Here is a 19,662-nt window from a genome sequence, read left to right as displayed (position 1 = left end):
AACTTTGAAGGCCAAAGTGGAGAAGGGTTCAGAATACCAGCTGAACATGGTTCAGTCCTGGAGCTGCTGTCAAGAGCAGGGGGCATGCACAGTTAAGCCCAAGAGGAGGGGCCCAAATTGAATGTTGCAACGAACAAACCTACAGTACAGACTCTACCTTTAAGCTTTCATTCATGAATTAGAAATAATATGTTATGTATGTTTATGTTTTTTATATTCTGACTGATATTTTCAAATTGAAAGATCAGAATTTCTGATCTTGATTCTGATTTGATTTTGAAATACAATCACCCAGATTCTTATACGCACATTGTGTTGTTCTGTATTATTACTGTGTGCATATTGTTACCTGTATACCTTTATATACCTTCATTGTTTCAGTGTGTACACAGGGAATTCTTATTCATATTTTAGGCTAGTTCCATATCAAGGCTACAATGGTTTGCTTAAAATGAAAATTTCTTTAAATAAATGTAGCTTTGTTACAATCAACTATAATATCATAATACTATTAAATATCCCAGTTCTTCTTCCTCATCTGGTTGTATTATATTTCATCATATCGCCCAACTTTACATTGAGCAGTAGAGTGCAGCTGTTGCGGTAGTAGCTGTAGTTTTCTTCACCACCTTTATGTAGTTGAAACATTATAGACAACAATAATAACCACACCAAACTCGTTAATTTCAAACATTTCATTATTTTCTCCACATTAACTTCGAAACAACCTCATAAACCAAAGAGTAAGAAAGAGCATGCTCGGGCATGCAATGATGTCACAACATGATGATGCCACTGGGTGCGAAGTATAAAACATACAGTAGCAGAGAGTTTCTTTTTATATCATTCATAAACTCAGGACATTGTCGGTATCCACTGAGAGTTAAAAGCTAGCGTTTATTTTACACTGCTCTCCATGTCTCATGTAGCCTTGTGTTGCTGGATAAAAGAGACGAGAGGGAGAAACTCACAAACTGACACCAGATTGAGCAGGCTAAACAAACATGCTGAAAAAAATCTCATCCGGCCCAAAAAGTGTCTGGAAATGACACTGTAGAAACCCCATTTTTCCCTTTTTGACTGGTCCAAAAGGGGGACTGGGAGAGAGAGACAAAACAGTGCATGCCATTTCAGGGTGTAGAGGAAGGTTTGTGTGTGTGGGGGGGGTGGGGGTGGGTTGGAGGGTCACCTTTCTTTATGTCGAAGGGCATTCCCCTCCTCTTAGCCTGCCCACGTCGGGGTGTTTTATCCAGGGTTAGGGTTTTTAAATAAATTTGAGACTGAAAATGAATAAATACGAGGCACTCAGCATTCTCTCTGTCTTGCAAACTGCAAAAAGTAACAAACTTGAATAATAATGACACATACACATATATAGTAGAATTAGTGGTTATAACATAACAGTCTCTAGGCTGTACAAAGGGGCAAGGCTGAATCCTCCTCAGTATGTCAGCAGTTAAATTTGTTTTATGTGTTTCTTTCTCTTTTTTTAATCTGTTTTTTTTTGTTTTTTTTGCGTGCGAATGTGTGTCTGTGTGGGTCGACATAAAATTTCACTTCACTTACAATAAAATTCAGGAAGTCCCTGGAGGATTTAGGCTCGTGGGTCTCGATGTTGGTCGCTGACGTTTGATCCGCGAATCAAACGTGAATCTGATTCCGCTCAGATTCTGTGATTTGGTTGGATGGCAAGTGATTCCCAAATCTCTGTCGACAGGTGCGGTGACAAGAGGTGATACTCAGGATGGAGTGCGTTACAAATGAAGACAGAACAGTGATGTTAAAGGGATAGAAAATGCACTTTTAAAACCCCACACAGCCTCATGCAATGGTTGTGTGTGTTCATGTAGTTCGTAGTGGAAAAAAGAAAAGAATAATGACGGAGCCCTTTAAAATGGATCTACTCTTGCAGCATAGTTCTGTATGTAGCATAGTGTGAGGGCATTGGGGGATTAGAGACTGGTGGACTGGACTGAGAGGGGAAAGGGTTGAAAGGCAAATGAAGAGGGGGTTCAGGATGAAGTGTGTGTGTCTTGCTCTTGGTTAGCATGTACATCATGATAACCAGGAAGCCAGGGGTTTGCTATATTCTCATCTAGAGTAATGGAAAAATGGGCAAAGCTGCCTGTGCCATCTCCAGTCCGAACGTGATGGACGCCCATGCATGTGCGTCCCGTTACACCACCACACTAGTTTAAAGCTGCGCTCTTTACTCTCCCGTGACTCCAATCACCTTTCTTTTCTTCTATGGTTGCAAGCTCAAAATAAGTATCTTGAAAAGGAACGGTGCTCTCAGAGAAACAGAAATGGGCTTCAACAGAAGTGGAAAGACCAGTAGCAACAATAGAAAGGCTCTGCTGTGTCCGTCACTCGGGCTGTGGGCTCCAGTCGAATAGGCAGAACGTCCGTCTTATTAAGTAATAATATAATATACTGTAATTATCAATAAGTCTTAGTAGATCATACCTGTATAAGCTTAAATAAAGAAGTGAATGAAAAGAATGGCTACTCCAATATTGAGTAAAATGACCATAACCACCAGAATAGAGCTGGAGCCCTGAGGAGACAAGAGAGGAGAAAAGAAGCCGTCAGTGCAATGCAGCTAGAAAAGAAACACATTACGCCTATTAGTACAGATGGCAATCTAAGTATGATTGATTATCAGTTGGTAATTTGATTAGTTTTGTAAAAACCTGCACACGAACAGCAGATGATATTTCATAAAGTTGAAACTTGTGCGGCATTATGACTTTGCTCAGGTGTAGACAGGTGCAAATCGTAAAAGTACGATTGACAATAACAATCTATGGAATTTTACAAGTCTTTAAGGGCCGTTTTCTCAAAATGAGTTTTTCCTCAGACTCCGAGCCAGAAATCTCCACTTCAGCAGCACACCAAACCATCCAGTTTTATCCCTTTCTGTATTTTACAGAGGGGTTTGTTGATATATTATTTATTTATGTTACACTTTATTCCTGACATTTTATTTCCCCTGTGACTCTAACATGTCAACAAAATAAAACAAAAATTTTGAAAGTAGCTTTATCCAATGTTCAGATTTCGGTTCTGGAAATGTATGCAAATTAGCACATTTTTAACACACACACGCACACACACACACACACACGCACACGCACACGCACACGCACACGCACACACATATAGTATATATATATTTCTTTTTTGCATTATGCTGTCTATATTTCTTTCCTACTGAATTGGATTGATAGAAACAAAAGTTTTGCAATTAATGTACAGACATGAAAATGGCACCAATACTTCCATCTAACTTTTAAAAAAATATTGCACTCCCCCTTTAATGGTTGGTCATTAGAGCTAGCACTCTAACTGTGGACTTTGCATGTTACGATAAACAGGCAGCGAGACTTACTGAGTTTGATTTGAGGGTGAGTTGCTCTCCGTCCTGCTCCAGAGTGATGGGCTGAGACTTGAGGGGTGGGGAGAGGGTGAGGTCCCTGTGCAGCGGCCACTCCTCCAGCTCTGCCCCCACATTCAGGTTGTCCAGCATCTGTACAGAGTCCATGGATCCTTCTCTGACCGGCCGAAGGCCTCGGGATCGCAGCCTGTTGTTTTTGTGGGCGGGGGACTCCTGGCCCCTAGGTGTCTGTGAGTCCGGACACTGGAGCCTCATGTCAACGGTATAGTCGTTCATCCTCTCCTCATCCTGCTCCGTGAGGCGCGAGTGGGCGGGGCTCCACCTAAGGGTGCTTTCAGCAGTCCAGCCCACTGTGAGGCCATCTAGCCTTTGGTCGATTACAGCATGCTCATTAAGCTTGTGGTTGGAGGGGTTGTGCTGCTTTGGATGGTGGTTGGAGTAGACATGCTCTCGAGGGTTATAACTAGAGGAGACATGGTCCTTTGCATTGTGATTAGAGGAAATATAATCTTGGGATTTGTGATTGGAAGAAGCATGCTCAGAAGTCTTGTGATTGGACATGTTATGTTCCAAGGCTTTGTGATTGGACAAAATGTGCACCTGCGGCTTGTAGTTGGAAGAGACATGCTCGCAGGCCTTGTGATTGGTGGAGGAATGATCCCATGTTTTGTGATTGGAGGATGAGTACTCTCTTGACTTGTGATTGGAAGAGGCATGCTTGGAGGACTTTTGGTTGGACAAGGAGTGCTCCCAAGCTCTGTAGGAGGAAGCGTGCTCCCGGGACTTGTGATTGGACAAGGATTTCTCCCTTGGTTTGTGATTGGACACAGGGGCTTGCTCATGGCCGTTGATCTGGCCCTCCTGCTCCTCCAGAAGCGAAGGTGTGGTGGAGCGGCTGCTGCCCCCTCGCTCTGGGTACATGTCATCAGTCCAATTGTTAGCCCCTCCCCTTGGCAGATCCACCCCCCGCCCCTCCACAAGCACCTGGATCTCTGCCCCGCCCTGATCGTCCACGGCACTCTGGCGCATGAAGCAAGCATTTCTGGGGCGATGGGCGTGCTTGGGTGGGCTGTGGGGGGGTGAGGTGGGTACGCTCAGCACAGGGCTGAGATCAGGTGTTATTACAGGCGGCGTGGTGTCCGGAGTGCACAGCTCTGGACTGTCTGTTCCTGTGGAGATGACCTCATGGTCTTTGTCCTTGGCATCCTGGTGCTTGGGCCTTTGACATTCGAGCCCTATGAAAACAGTTGGAGAATAGCAGCAATGAAGCGACTTGGCACCGATCCACTGCAAGTCCATCAGACCTACAGTGTGTGTCAGTGTTATTAGCATGCAGAGTCACAAAGGGAGAGCAGGCTGCATACAGACTGGGTCTTGTGCATGCAATCACTGTTGGCTTAGAGAGGATTATGGAAGTGAATACACTTGATTTAGTTTGAATTCTCAAAGGCTAATCCTTGATGTTTATTATGATTTTATTATGATCAAACACTGAGCTGAGTGCACACTGTAAATCCACATTTTCCATACTTGTGTATGCCAAAGATATATAAGGTCAGATATGTAAAGACATTTTTATGTGGATGTTGTGCAATTATATTGTATATTAACGGTCATATTAAAAGGATATAAAAGGAGATATATATATATATATATATATATAAAGCCTCATAATCAATATGTTTATATTGATATATTGATCATCTAGCCTAGGTTGCTTTTTTGTAGCCTTCTAAACTTTTCTTTACCTCTTTGTGGTTATTTTTGACTGTTCCTGGTGAAATAATAACATTTGATACTGAAGCTCCTGGGCTGAATGGGTCTATAAGGGCCAGCACTCAAAGGTTCAAGGGGCCCCTGGATCCTGGATCTGAGCCCAGTTGGCTCAGTACTTCATCAGTCCATTACAGTCATTACATGATCAGTATATTATTATATTATCAGATTATGCAATTATTATTCTTAATTAATAATCATAATCAGCATGTCAGTGAAATCATAGATATCTATAAATATCAACAACACCATACCACACCTGAAAGTTAGTGGTAAATAATATCCAAATGAATAGACTGTTAAAGGTCCGACTTGGAGTTTAATTTTTGTGTTTGTTGTCCACTCACCATTCCCATAGATGTGGAAGGAGGGGGAGAGCTCTTTGGCAGCTATCCGGGCCAGTCGACACTCCTCCATCGCCTTCTGTGCCACGCCCTCAGCTGCCTCCGCCTTCCCCCGAGCATGGCTCATCCTGAACAGGACAGGTGGAAACACCACAGTCAGACAGGCTTTAAAGGTTATTGTTTATTCTCAAGTCAAGTTATTCTGCTTATTTAGGCCACATGTACTCTGAACACTTTTGTGAAATCACATCCGGGAAATATGACAAGATGTAACTACATTCATTGAAACTTAGAAATTGTATTTTTGTACTGTCGTCTTGTGCAGTAATGAAACATAACTAAGTCAACTCAAGTTTTGTACTTAAAGCAGGAGTAAGCGATCCGGTGGTTTTGGCTAACTTCCTGTCAGTCGATGGAGTTAGCAGTCCCCGCCCTCGTCCCTACGTCACCACATTCACGCGCATCCCTTGGCTGCACACACAGAGAGGACCGCCCCTTTATGCCGTTCTCTCTCCTCATTGGATAAAGGTTGTAGGATACAAGAAAAGTTTTCTCCTCGGCTTACAGCAGAGCAGAGTGACTGACAGACCCGTGTTTTGGACCAAACACTCTATATAAGTGATTGCTGTCGGAAGATATATAACTATTTAAGACTAATATTAACACAAACATTCCGCTTACTCCTGCTTTAAGTACAAATTTAACTGAGAGGGATATAGATATTGTGATGATTTTTGCAGAGAAAACATGATTTCATAATTTTAATCATCTTATTATGCATTTGTAAGAGATACATGAAGGACCTCAGTGGGTGTCGCACAAAACTGAAAATCTGTTTTCAGAGTAAAGTAATCTCTTACCTTGACATTGCAATGGCAGCTTTGTCCTTGGCGGTGCCTGCAGCCTTCTCAGCAGCCTCCACAGCTCTGTCCACCTTCTCTCTGATCTTACTGGCCCTCAGTGGAATCAGGTTCTTGCGTTTTCCACTCACTAGCACGTTCTGCTTGTACTTCCCTTCCTCCTTGGTACCATCCGGGAAGGTGGTGCAGCCGTACCCGTGCCGCTTGTTCGCCGCCCATTCACCTGTGTAATGCAGACCGTCTGAGCGCCGACTCACTCCCCAGCCTGCCCTCTGGTCACTTCGCCACTCGCCGGCGTACATTTCTGTGACAGTGGCGTCCACAGGGGCGCCTTGCTCACTCTCACTGACGTTGGAGTGGATGTCGGACGCAGCAGAGCTGACGGTGCTCATACCGGCCTCGCTGCAGAAGGAGCTCTGCTTGCTGAGCTGACTGGCCAAAGAGCTTTTGGACTCAGAACGTCGCAGCTTCAGGCCACTCAGGATGGACTGGCGGAAACGGCCTTTTCTCTTTCTCTGGCGTTCGGCTTCACTCGGAGCCGTCAGAGCAAACCCACCTCGGCCCACCGGGCTCCCGGCCAGCCCAGCCACCACGCTGTCTGTGGGTGTGGGGACGTTGCCGTCCTCCAGTACGGCCGGAGGGCCGTGGCTGTGCTCTGAGCGGAGGGAGTTTATGGATGTTCGCAGAGGGAAGAGGATGACGGCCGCCATGCCGTACGGTACACTCTGCCGCACGCCATAGCCATGACGCATCCCCCCAAGCCACTGGCCTTGGTAGGTTCCTGAAAAACAAACTGGGGGTCAGATACAGAACAGAACAAGTGCTTATGGGAGTTTTCTCCCTACTTTTTTGTCATGCTAGAAGTGTGATGGTGAAGTCTGTCGGTCTACTTCTCCGGGCCGGATTTGAATATTTTAAAGCAGTACTAAAGAACTTTCAATATTGGTTGAGTTTGGCGGCACCAGTGGCCCAAAGCGGTAGTGTTTTGCCTGAAGGGAGACTCCATTTCCCATGAGCACTAGCGCGTAGCACCGTAAACATCCTGATCTCCCGGTGCATGGAAATTAACAGAAGACGTCCAAACTAAGTTTCTGTTTCCAGCGGATCATTTCTCAGTAAACACATATACACAATCCAACGGAAAGGTGCCGCATTGCTGCTCCCTCCTCATCGTGACTCGCAAAAGTGAAAGTGAAACTTAAGTGAGAGCCGGGTTCCTACCATGCTCCTCAAAGCTGCTTAGTGCCAGTGAAGCTGATACAGACCATAATGATACAGACCCCCTCAGGCCATGACAGAGGTGTCATTCAACCTGTTGTAAGTCGATGCACCATCACAAAAGTTATGAAAATATTATATGAAGGTTGAAAAGTTACTTAGTGTTGGTTTAACAACCACATGCATTCATGGTCCTCAGAGTATGAAGCCTAATGTCTTTGCTGAAACTCTGACTTTCCCTCCACCAGGACCATGAGGCTGACATGGTGTGTAGCACCACATGTGCTTGTGTACAGTTTCAGAGGGCCACTGAGCTGGCTGATCTATTTCCACTGTACTACTGTAGTTTTCAGAGTCAGAAAAACAAACAAACAAAGAAGCAAAGAAACAACCAGCATCACATAAAAGTGGCTCTGCTGATCTCTGTCCCTGGAAAAAATGTTTTAGTTGCACATGTGGCACAGTTGTAATCTTTGAGCCTGGTGGAAACACTGTTTTCACAGTAGCAGTCAGTAGCTCAAGTTGGCACAGGGCTGGGTTTTGATTTGCCACATATATATCGTTTTTAATGTGTGTTTTTTTTCTCTCTTCTCAGAGAGACGGTGTTATCACAAATATATTCCCGTGTCGCATAATTCAATAAGTTCATCGATAAAAACTTCACATGGGTATGACTCAATGCAGGACTCCACAGTCGTATCTATGTTATATTACCACTGGTGTGTTGATGTCCTAATACACTAGTGCTAATTTGTATTTGTGTATTTGTAAAGGCTCTTTACTTTACTTTATCCTTCTATCAGCCAAAAATGTCAACAATTGTGTGCCAAGCAACAGATGTATTTATAATTCCTGTGTGTAAAGGTTTGTGTGGTGGCTCCACAATGCCAGAAAAAAAATCTTTGAAATATCCCAGTGCCAAACTGAAGCATATTGGTGCCACGATAAAACTGTGAAAATAAATCAAAAGAAACACTTGAAACACACAGAATATAAAAACAGATATTTGGCATTCCCCAGACTGCAGGAAAGTACATGTGCGCTTTCTAAAAAAAAAAAAAAAAGACCAAGCAGTAGTGTCTATGAAGTGAATCTTCATGCCTGAGCTGTTTAAGATTTTGCCGATTAGACGGAGGGGGTGTGTGGAAAGCAAACCAACACACTACATCGCAGGAAGCGAGTGAGCCAACAGTTCGACAGTTTCACCATCTCTCAAACATTAAAGTAGGCTGGTTACTCAAAAATTCCCCTTGTCAGTCTTCCTCCCAATTCCCAAAAATGATCAGAAATAAAAACCTTTTGGATTGACACACATTTAAAGGGACAATGAGGAGTTTTGGAAAAGCAAAGCGTTTTCACACTACATTTATGAGCCTCCGTGCGCACCGTGAAATTCTTTGACCGGCGCAAGACAGACTCATGTTTTCATTCATCAAGAATGAAAGCAGAAGTATAAGCGGAATATTTGTGTTAATATAAGTCTTAAATAGTTATATCTTCCGACAGCAATCACTTACATAGAGTGTTTGGTCCGAAACACGGGTCTGTCAGCATCTCCGCCACCACTAATAATAACAAAATAACGATACATAGAGACAAAACGATATATTTATCGAAAATGGGCCCATTAACAAGTGTGGGTAGCGTAGATTCATCCACATTAACGTGAGGCTTTTTTATAACCAAATAGAAACTCCTCGTTGTCCCTTTAAATCCACCAACAACAGACCCTCCTGTCCATCACCACTGACCAACAAACTGCAGTAGCCTACACGCCCAGACCTCCTGGATGGACGAGAGCTCCCTGGAGAAACTTTAAAACAAAGCAAGTCTGCTGTAGAGAGGGGGCAACATCTCACACTCTCTATCTTTCCTCAAACGCCGGAGGTGGTTGGAACTAGAGATGAAGGAGATCCAGTGTCTCATGTTTCTGGGCAGGAACCCCGACAGCTTCCTGTTTAACTTGTGGCTTGTCAGTTTCATTTAGTGGAGAGCTCGGCGGCAGACGTTCCTGCTGACAAAGCTACAGAGTTTCATGTCATGAAAGGCATTTAACAGCTGTCTACTCTTCCTTCATATAATCTGGGTTCAGCCTCAGTTTGTCCTGACACGACCCCCTCACTCAGCCAAATGAGAGCAGGGCTGTCAGTGAATCCAGTGTGAAAAATGTCCAAGAGAGTTTTCAATGTAATCATCAACCATTTTGATGAATTGATTAACTGTTTAGGTACTTTTCAAAACAGCAAATAATCTTACGATCACAAGATTGGCAGATTGGTTTTAATTTGATAGTACGTCACGTTTTTTTATGCAATATATTTTTCTCTATTCTTGGCTCTGATTGACAAATCATCACATTGATCACACTCTTATCCCTGTGCACCTTGAGTCCTCCTTATTGTAACTAGTGCCAGCAGCAAAATGGAGAAATCTACAGCAGCTCATTTGTAGTAATTTCCAGTCTTGGATTTATAATCCACATGATCATAAACACTAGTTAACAAAATCAAACGTGCATGCTCAATTGCTTTATCTTTGCTGCATGAAAACAGCACAGATATTACATATTTGTCGGCAGAAGAAGAAACTGGGAATACAACATTGTAAGCAAACCTTTCTATTAACTCATCCAGCAAATAGAGAAACAGTTCAATTAATCAGGACTCATGTGTCTGGCCATCTGTAAGTCCACAAGACCCTTTCTATTTACTTTTGGTCTCCACTAGCACCTGAGAGGAATATTATCTCTTTTTGGGGGGCTGTAAAATCCTCCACTGTGTTCATTGTGTCTCCTATAAATTACAACTAAACTGCAAAAGTAAAATGTTTTGAAGGAAACATTATTACACCTATACAAGTTCACAATGACTTCACATGTATACTAACATTGATAAATCCACCACTGTTGTTGGCTAAATGCAGGACAAGGTTTTGAGCTGCAGTCTCCATTGTGACAGTTGTGTGTTTTGCAGTACCACCGTCTGCCCTGACCAACTCTTTGCACATGCACTGCTTTTAATAAATGATAGACTGGCACAGCTGGCAAACACTGTATTTTAGATCAGCCTTTTCTCTGAAAACAGCTTCCTGCTGCTGTTGGCTTTCAGAGTGGTAGGAGTAAAACAGTGGGCCAGTGGGCTGTAAATGCAAATCTATGAGCTACAGGGGGCAAATACCTTTTGAGAAGTTGGGTGATAACTGACTGTGACTTTGTCACAATGAGCCATATAAATCATCATCCAAAAACATCACTTGAATAAGCTGATTTGACATCAGTGGATATTGATTTTTGAAGAGGAACCACCCATGTCTTCTTAGTCACTCTCTAAATTACACTCAGACAGTAAAATGCTTTTCCAGGTGTTTCTGGACCACAGTCACAAGCAAAATGTATCTGATAATCTCAACTGAAATCATAATAGCCTTAAAGCATCATTCACAGATGGGGCAGCACACCACTGATGTATTGTCACCTAATAAAGAAATTGTAAAAAACAAACAAAACATTTAAGGTGGAGGCTGTGTCTTCCTCCGCGACTACTGACTCTAAGCAGGTTTTTAGCATTTGGTGCTTTCACTTGATCACATTAAGTAAACTCAGTCAACATGAAGATTAAGATGACGATTTTTGAGTGCATTTGTGTGGCATTATTCTCAGATTAAATATTTACTTAAAGCAGAAGTAAGCGGAAAGTTTGTGTTAATATAAGTCTTAAATAGTTATATCTTCCGACAGCAATCACTTATATAGAGTGTTTGGTCTGAAACACGGGTCTGTCAGTCACTCTCTGCTCTGCTGTAAGCCGAGGAGAAAACTTTCCTTGTATCCTACAACCTTTATCCAATGAGGAGAGAGAATGGCATAAAGGGGCGGTCCTCTCTGTGTGTGCAGCCAAGGGATGCGCGTGAATGTGGTGACGTAGGGACGAGGACCAATAGATCATGACGAGGGCGGGGACTGCTAACTCCATCGGCTGACAGAAAGTTAGCCAAAACGACCGGATCGCTTACTTCTGCTATAATAGTGCACGATATTTTTCAGTTATGTGAACATTAATTGATTATTATTTGCTTTGGAAACGAATGACTTACATGTAAAAGAAGCAAAGCTTTTAATGTGCGGAATGAATTTTCTTCATTGATTTTGAAAATGCATTTGACCATACACTGTTTTCTTCACACCAATCACAGCCAACCTTTCCACTGTCAGTAATTGGCATTTTCATTTCTGAATTAAGAATACTTTTTGAATCATTATGTTTTAAAAGTTTGCTGTCCTTAAAAGCCCCACCAATGCCTAAAGGGCCAACAATATAAAACAACAATAGCTCGTTTTGTTGATTCTGATTTGTTTTTATGGCCATTGCTATTGGGTTTGTATCATATCTGAAAGCTTTTTTTTCTACAGGTTATACAGTCATTTGGTGCCTTCGTAGGTCATTTCAGAGTCATTAGGTTCTGTAAATACACTCTGGAACAATACAACAGTGGGTTGACAGACATGCACTTTTGAATACTTGAGTATTTTTAAAATCAAGTACTCCAGTACTTGAACTCCCACTTTAAGACCTGGGAAACAAAACATGCCTGAAAACTTTGCCTAGTTTTTGTTACAGTCTGCTAAAAGTTAATTTCTCAGTTTGAGTGCTGTTCATTAGTCGCAGGTATTATATAATTTCCTGTTTGCAAAAATAGTCAGGAGCATTGACTGTCTTGTTTACTTCCTGCAAAAACAGATTTCTATATACAGTAGCTAAATATATACGAGCTGTATAATGCCTGTGTAGGCTGGAACAGCTGGGAACACCACTGTTGGTGGGTGGAGCTGTCCATGGTGCTGAAACCAAACTCTGTGGTTCTGTTTACTCTAGTCAAATCTAATGTTGTTGTTTTTTTTATTACTTTCTGTGTATTCATATTTTGATATTCACTACAGCTTTTTTTTTCATTTTAATCACAGAGAACTATTTTCTTCATGCTCTAAGGCTCCACAATCTAAAAAGCAAGATTTACCACAGTGATGAGGTATATGTTCATGGAGTACATCTTTTAACATCCATCCATTAGGGGAGGCTGGAGCCAATCCCGGTTGTCATTGGGCAAGGGCATGTCGCCAGTGTATCACAGGGGTGATATATAGAGACAGACCTAGTGTGCATATCTTTGGAAAATGTGTAGAAGAACCAGGAGAGAACCCATGCAGGCACAAGAACATGCAAACTCCACATGCTATTTCGGTTTTCCACATTTTCTTATAATTGCTGCAGTTAGGTTGCAGATGTGACCTAAACAGAATGCCAACCGTCAATGATCAGCTTTAAAGCCCAAAGAGGTAAAATAAAAACAAAAAGTTTTTTTTTTTTTTTCAAGCCGATGAACATTCTCTCTGGAGAGTTACTGCACACTAACCTAGCTAAGCTAACTGTGGCCTCGGTGCTTAAAACGAGCAGCAACAACAATAAAGTAAAGCATCAACTGGTACATCGACATTTCACTTTAACTTATTTTGGTACTTTAAATATAATTCGAAGAGGGTGTTGTTGTTGTTTTTTTCTTTCACCCTCTGTAAACGTTTAAAGGCGGGCGATCTTTTCGCTGTTTTCTCTGTAGGCTACTTCAGGACTGACCCGGAGCTGTCCGCGGTGCTGAAACCAGACCAAGACCGTCTGGCGGTTGGCGGAGCTGTGCGTAAGTGCACGAGACTTTATGTGGCTCAGCTGTAAGATGTTTATTTCTTTTTTTAATTATTTTTTTTAAATGTTTTTTTATTATTAGAGTGTTATCATTTTAATAAGCACGCGCTCTGTTGACAGACCCTATAGCTCGTGTGTGTGTTTAAGGAAAGCAGCGTCCTGCACATTTATTGGGTTGTGGAAAATGTGTCAGCTCGTGCGTGCTATATTCATCTGTCGGCGGTCTTCCACGTGAGCGGAAGCGGGGAGCAGAGCTGTCGCGTGACGCAGTCTTTTTTCAGGTTTCCCTCTCCTGTTGTTTTTTCTTTCTTTCTTTCTGTCTTTTTTTTTTTTACAGTCACAGTTAAAACAGCAGGTGTACGGAGGTAACCTTAATGCTCGTGCTGAGAAGCCTCCACCCGCCCGGTAAACCACCTCCACCTTCGATGCAGCAGCAGCACCAACACACACACACACACGCAAATACACCGTGTGTTCACTCCCGCTGCATCACTTATTGACCTCGCTCTCCATCTCCATCATCCGGGTCCTGCGCGGTACTCGGAGCTCGGAGGCGGGCGGTGCGGGCGTCCGTTATCAAACGGCCTAGATTACAAACCCCCGAAGTCATTAAAAAAAACACAGAGACTGACAGAGGCGAACAGCCAATCAGAGATGGCGAACTGGTCCCTAGTGACACGCTGACCTGCTGTCTCCCGTTACCATGGAGACCTCACAGCACAGAGGGTGAGATGCAGAGAGGGAGGGGGGTGGGGGTGTTTTTATAAACCGCTGTGTCTCCAAACAGGAGTGATGATATTTCAGCATGGTTTAATTTCTAATATTAGACACACACGTCCTCCTTTTGACGCCTGCAGCCTGTCTGTTGTTTTCTGCTCATCTAATAACAAAGGGTGGTCAGTGGGCCAGTGTGAAGGTGATCTGTCCCTATGACAGCCCACCCACTGTGGACATGTTGGCACGGGCCGAGATCTCCAGATCTACACTTGGTGCAAGACCCCCGGACCTTAGGAACACAACATGTGCACAAATACCGTGTTTCTAGTCTTCTTGCATCTCTCAGAAATATTTTTTTTGTTCCCCTGTAGTTGTTAGTAAAACTCTGCAGCTGCTCTTTCAGCTGAACTTCAGGATTTACTTCACACTGGAGATGAAGAGAAGCTGTCTTCCTCCTGCCATAGCACATCCACACTCCTCTGCACATACATTATAGGCTACTAAATGCCACAGCACACTATACCAAATACGACCCCCCAGGGACCCTGTGACCCCTGAGGCCCCTGGGCTCGTGCCCCTTAATTCAATCCATGGCTGTGGATGTGACCTACATGTTATTTATGTAGTCTACGTTGGAGATTTGTTACAGTAAGCAAGTCGCTCCACTTTCAGCCAGAGAGTCAGTGGAGATGTTTAGCTAATGGCTAAATCTGGTCTCTACACTGGAGTGTGAGGTGAAGGCGGCAGCACCGGGACGACACTGGGGGTGTAACGTGGCTCTGACAGGTGCCGATTTCATTCAGCAGCCTTACCTCCGTCGGAGTAGGTTTCAGTGCCGTATCCATCCTGCAGACCGTTGCTCCACGTCCCCTCGTACCGGGCCCCGCTGGCCGTGCTCTCCAGCTGCCCGTAGCGGCCTTTGAACCCCTGTGTCCACTCCCCTCTGTACTCCCAGCGGCCCTTGCTCTCCACTCCGATGCCATGCCGCTTGCCCTGCGCCCAGGTGCCTTGGTAGCTGTTCCCGCTGGGCCACGTGTACACGCCCAGGACCTCGAACCCGTGGCTCCAGGCCCCCGCGTACTCGCCCTGACCCTGGGGCCCCGTGCAGACCCCACGGCCGTGGGCCTTACCCTGCTCCCACCCCCCGCAGTACGACCCCCCATCATCAAAGTCAAACCTGCCTCCAGTGGACATGCATGAAACAGGTTTAGGCAAATCCTTAGAATGTCAAGAAAGAGAAAAAACAAGGGCCCGGTTCACTCAGAGGGAGGAAGGAGGGAGGAGGCCCGGTTTGAATCAGGTAGCATGGAGGTGCAGGGCCTCGACTCTCCCACTCCCGTTTAGTTTAGGGTGTAAGACGCTGGCTCCTCGGTGTAAAAAACAGCAGAACGCGGCCCAAAGAGCATCACCTGACGATGGAGAAGCAATCTAAGCCTCAGCGACGGGTCTGGAGTGACGAACGCAGCTGCTGTGCATGCTGCTTCCCATGGGCATGCAGGCTCAGAGTGCTTCTCATCCTCCTCCTCCTCCACTTCCTCCTCCACCTTCCTGCTCCACGCAGCCTCGCAGCCAGGGAGCTCGTTGGCCCGACGCCTCGGCCGTGCAGCGGGGCGCTCCAGACAAGCGAGGCCTAGGCTTTTCCGGCAGTCCCAGAGGCCCACAGAGCGGCGGCGGCAGCAGCAGCAGCAGCAGCGACTGAGCTCGGCTCAATCAGACATTAGAGCATCCTCACATCCCGCTGCACCGGCACGCAGAGAGGGAGACAGGACGGAGATGCTGCTGCACTTGAATGCCATTAAAAAAAAAAAAAAAATTGGAGGAGCAGAGAAGTTGAAGATATTTCTCTATAGCATGGCCTGGAAACAAGCAATCCAGGCTAACGCTCAGAGACACACATCCATAACCACACAAACACACACACAGCCTCAGCCTTGCACACACACCTCCACCTCAGCAGACATAACAGAGTGTGAATATCTCCTCGGCTCTTCTTAATTCTCCCCTCTGCTCCGCTGTGATCTACCGATGAGCCTCACTCCTGAAGATCGGGGTGTGAAGAGAAAAAACACAAGCAGAAAAAAAAATTATTCCTCTCCTTTTCCCTTCGTCGTCTCCATTTCAGCGCTCGGCTAAATCTGGATTGTTGTTGTATCCCAATTCCACCAAGTCATCTGCCCTCTCTTGTTTTTCGGCCTCTCTCTCGCTCTTTCTCTTTCTATCTCTCCCTCTCTCGCTCTCTCTAAAATCTGCTCATTACAGGACTGTTCCACCCCAGCCAATACCCCTCCCCCACATACACACACACACACTGAACACACACTCCTTCCCTGGGCTCTTAAAGAGATAGAGACGGAGGGATGGTGCGAATAGCTGCATGTACGGAGCTCACTGCTCTCTCCCTGTGGAGATACAGCCTTCTTTTCCTAATTATCCAGCCTCATTTCACTCTCTCACACTCCTCCTTCCAGACTGAAATCTGGTCAGTCAGCAGTCTGTTTTCCTGATAACTGGAGCTTTGTGAGCCCATTGATCCCTCTGCCACTTTCCCTCCAGCTAATTGTTGGTCTTTTTCACTGTTGTCTCATATGGACTGTAACTGTCAGCTGAGTGAGCTTCGGTGAAGACCACAGAGACCCAGAATGACCTTTATTTAAACAGTAAAATGCCCACAAACCTACAGTTAATTGTGGAGCATCTATCTGCTGCTGTGGCTTCATCTCGGTCTGACATCCAATCACAGTCGCTTTCACTTTCCGAGCTGTCAGGTGGTTCTCATTTTACTGATCAATAACGTAAGCCTGATGCTATTGGAAATCATCCTGTTATTGAACACACCATCTGTTGGATCGTATGGTGGCCAGAAACTGGACCAATGACCAATAATTAAAACTGTGTCATTATTATTATCTGAAAAAAGAAACTATAAATTTAAAAATAACAAAATGTAATGGTAATTCATAATTTCCAAATATAAACATGAATAAACAAACAATTGTGTAATTGTAATTAAATTAAATAAAACAGTCGGCTATTTAAAATGTAAAATATTAAAAAGAAATGAATCATCTGGTCTTTAATTTATCCTTCAGTCTTTAAATGCATTGGTTTATTATTGAATTCAAATACATTTATCTTATTCTCACTCATATGACAGTTATATATAATAACACTAGAAATAAATGTTCAAAAGTAAGGAAAGGTGTATGAAATTCAAAATTACATTTTAATCAGTAAAATTTTCTTTTTTTTAATTAAAAATTTGATTAAAAATGAGTAACCAAGAGCCAAGACGAAAATAAGTGGTTGGAGCCTCCACCTGAGCACAGGTTGACAGGTGTAGAGGAGACCAAAGGTCAAACCACACAGCACAGTAAACCATCTGTATTCAGAGGAGTGGTTCATTACTGAGACCTTCAGCCGCCTCGACACAGACATGAAGGAGAAGCAGCTTTTATATGTGAGCGTCACACTAATAGACCCAGCAGCAGCTAAGTGACAAACTGAATATAAAAATGCATTTATAAAACGGAGGTGCCTTATTCAGGACATAAAGGCTAACCTGGTTAGATTATCTTATCTTAGGTAACAAACTCATTATTAATCTATTTTATTGAATTGTTGCAAAAATTGTCATAATAACATGTTGCAGTTTCCCCATTGCCTTCCACTAGAGACTCCTGTTATATTCAGGTTAATTGATGTTCTGGTTTGTTTTTTAGTTTGCACTGTTTCTTTAAGAGTATGTTGTTTAAAAAAAAAAAAAAAAGGTATTTACGTAAAGTAACAACAGACATCATAAATATATTGTTGAACCACACAGTCATCAGGTAAACTGGTGCTTTACCCTAAAAACCAGATAAATATGTCTATAAATGTGTGGTTTGGAGCTGGTACCCACAGTGAAAACCCCAAATCATCACTGACATAAATCAACAGTAAAATGTCCAAACATATGATGGTATAAAACATATAATAAATATTATTTAATTTAAAATTCATTTTGATAACACCATGTAGTAGCAACATTTTGCCACCAAGATGTACAAAGCAGCACTCTCCTTTTCTATGGCAGGCTGAACATGACCTATGTATTCAGTGAAGCATAATAATTTACACAGAGAACATAAAGGTCATTGATTAAGTTCTTTTCAATCTTTAAAGATGAGAACAAATAAAGAACAGGAACACTATACTGTCATAATAGATCTAAATGAGGCAGAAATATATTTTCATGGTATTCAATGGACCCTACTCAGCTCCACATTGTAGAAAAAAAAGTGCTGTCAGCAGGCACGTTTAAATTTTTCAAATTAGTGTTTTTTTAAAAAACAATTTAACAAAAGCCATATTTATAAATCAATAATGTTTATGTGTATCTCTATGTTGATTTGCACGATTATAAAAGCAACAATGAAATAGAAAAAAATAAAATAAAACATGTGCGGGTAAGGTAGAAACCCAGTAAAGGGCTTATATTTAAACCTCACCTATAAAAGCAATAATGAGATAAGTCTGAACAAATAAATTAATCAATAAAATACAAAAAAACAACATTAAATACATTCATCAGTAGAGTTATATATTCAATAAAGAAGGAAAAAAGTGTGTGAGGGGTAAAACAGGAACATAGGCTACATACTGTACACTGTGTTACATAATAAACATTTGCTGTAAATTCAGAAGCATGCAATAAAACTAGAAAATTCCAAATAATTTACAGATGCATCCTTTTCCCCCCTTTTTTTAATGAAGTATTTTGTAGACTCTCTCAGATTTTATGAAAAAAAAAATCCGACGTCACTTTGAGGATAGAAAAGCAGAAGCTGCAGACTGACAAATGCACTGTGAAAACAACACTAATCACACCTCAAAGTTTCACGGAGCAGAAGTGAATTAACACCTCTGTTTGACATCGTCTCTGTCAAGACAGCAGAGCCTTTAAAATGTGTCGGGATGCTTCAGATATAGCACATTTCAAGCCTTATACAATCTACATATGTCAGAATACACATGAAGACGTTATCACAGGCACGTCAGGAAGCAGGAGACTGATGCTCTGGACTGAGTCAGAAATGGATGGAAAATGTAGACAAATTCAGGTAAACACGCTATGAAAGAATCACAACTGATCACAGATACGGATCAATAATTGGGGCTTTCAGGCATCAAGTTGAATAAAACAAGAGAAGTGAATTTTGAAAACCTCTGGGAGACGTTGACATGTTGATTGAGAAATATCCTGCAGCTGTTAGCATATATCAACTTCCAACTGATAATACCCGAGCTTATGAAGGAGTAAGTGATAAGGTTCTCACTTAACCCTCTTCTCATCTTAACATTTTAATGTATGTCATAAGACATATACTGTATGTAGGCTAACTGATGAGGGTGTAATTAGTCATTATTATCCATAAAGAGAGGTGAAAACAAACACCTCTTTCTCTCACAGTGATGAGTTGTTCAAACCCACAGAAGACATTAAGATTGAATGTGGATTTACAGAACACACACTTTCTTTTTCTTTGGATCGATGTCACAAGCTGTTTCCCATCAACTCTACTATTCCAGCTAATTGTAGTAGCCTAAGAATCTTCTAGTGGTCTTCATATATTATTGAGCAATTTCATATTTTATAAGCTTAACATAATGTTTTACAT

At 42.8% G+C, this 19,662-nt stretch overlaps 1 protein-coding gene across 1 annotated transcript; it reads right to left on the bottom strand.

Moving 5' to 3' along the window:
* Positions 1-680: 680 nt before the first annotated feature.
* On the bottom strand, positions 681-16,256 carry jph3a (junctophilin 3a). Its single transcript, XM_085770521.1, has 5 exons — positions 14,818-16,256; positions 6,378-7,158; positions 5,521-5,645; positions 3,392-4,632; positions 681-2,557 (listed from the first exon to the last, which is right to left on the bottom strand). Exons 1-5 carry the CDS (start codon positions 15,197-15,199, stop codon positions 2,477-2,479), a joined length of 2,610 nt encoding a protein of 869 aa, XP_085626647.1. The 5' UTR covers positions 15,200-16,256; the 3' UTR covers positions 681-2,476.
* Between the last annotated feature and the right edge of the window lie 3,406 nt (positions 16,257-19,662).

The sequence above is a fragment of the Trachurus japonicus genome, chromosome 3 (genome assembly GCF_045865225.1).
Source record: "Trachurus japonicus isolate A0001 chromosome 3, Traja_1.0".
Taxonomy (NCBI): domain Eukaryota; kingdom Metazoa; phylum Chordata; class Actinopteri; order Carangiformes; family Carangidae; genus Trachurus; species Trachurus japonicus.
This window is presented reverse-complemented; position numbering and strand designations above follow the sequence as displayed.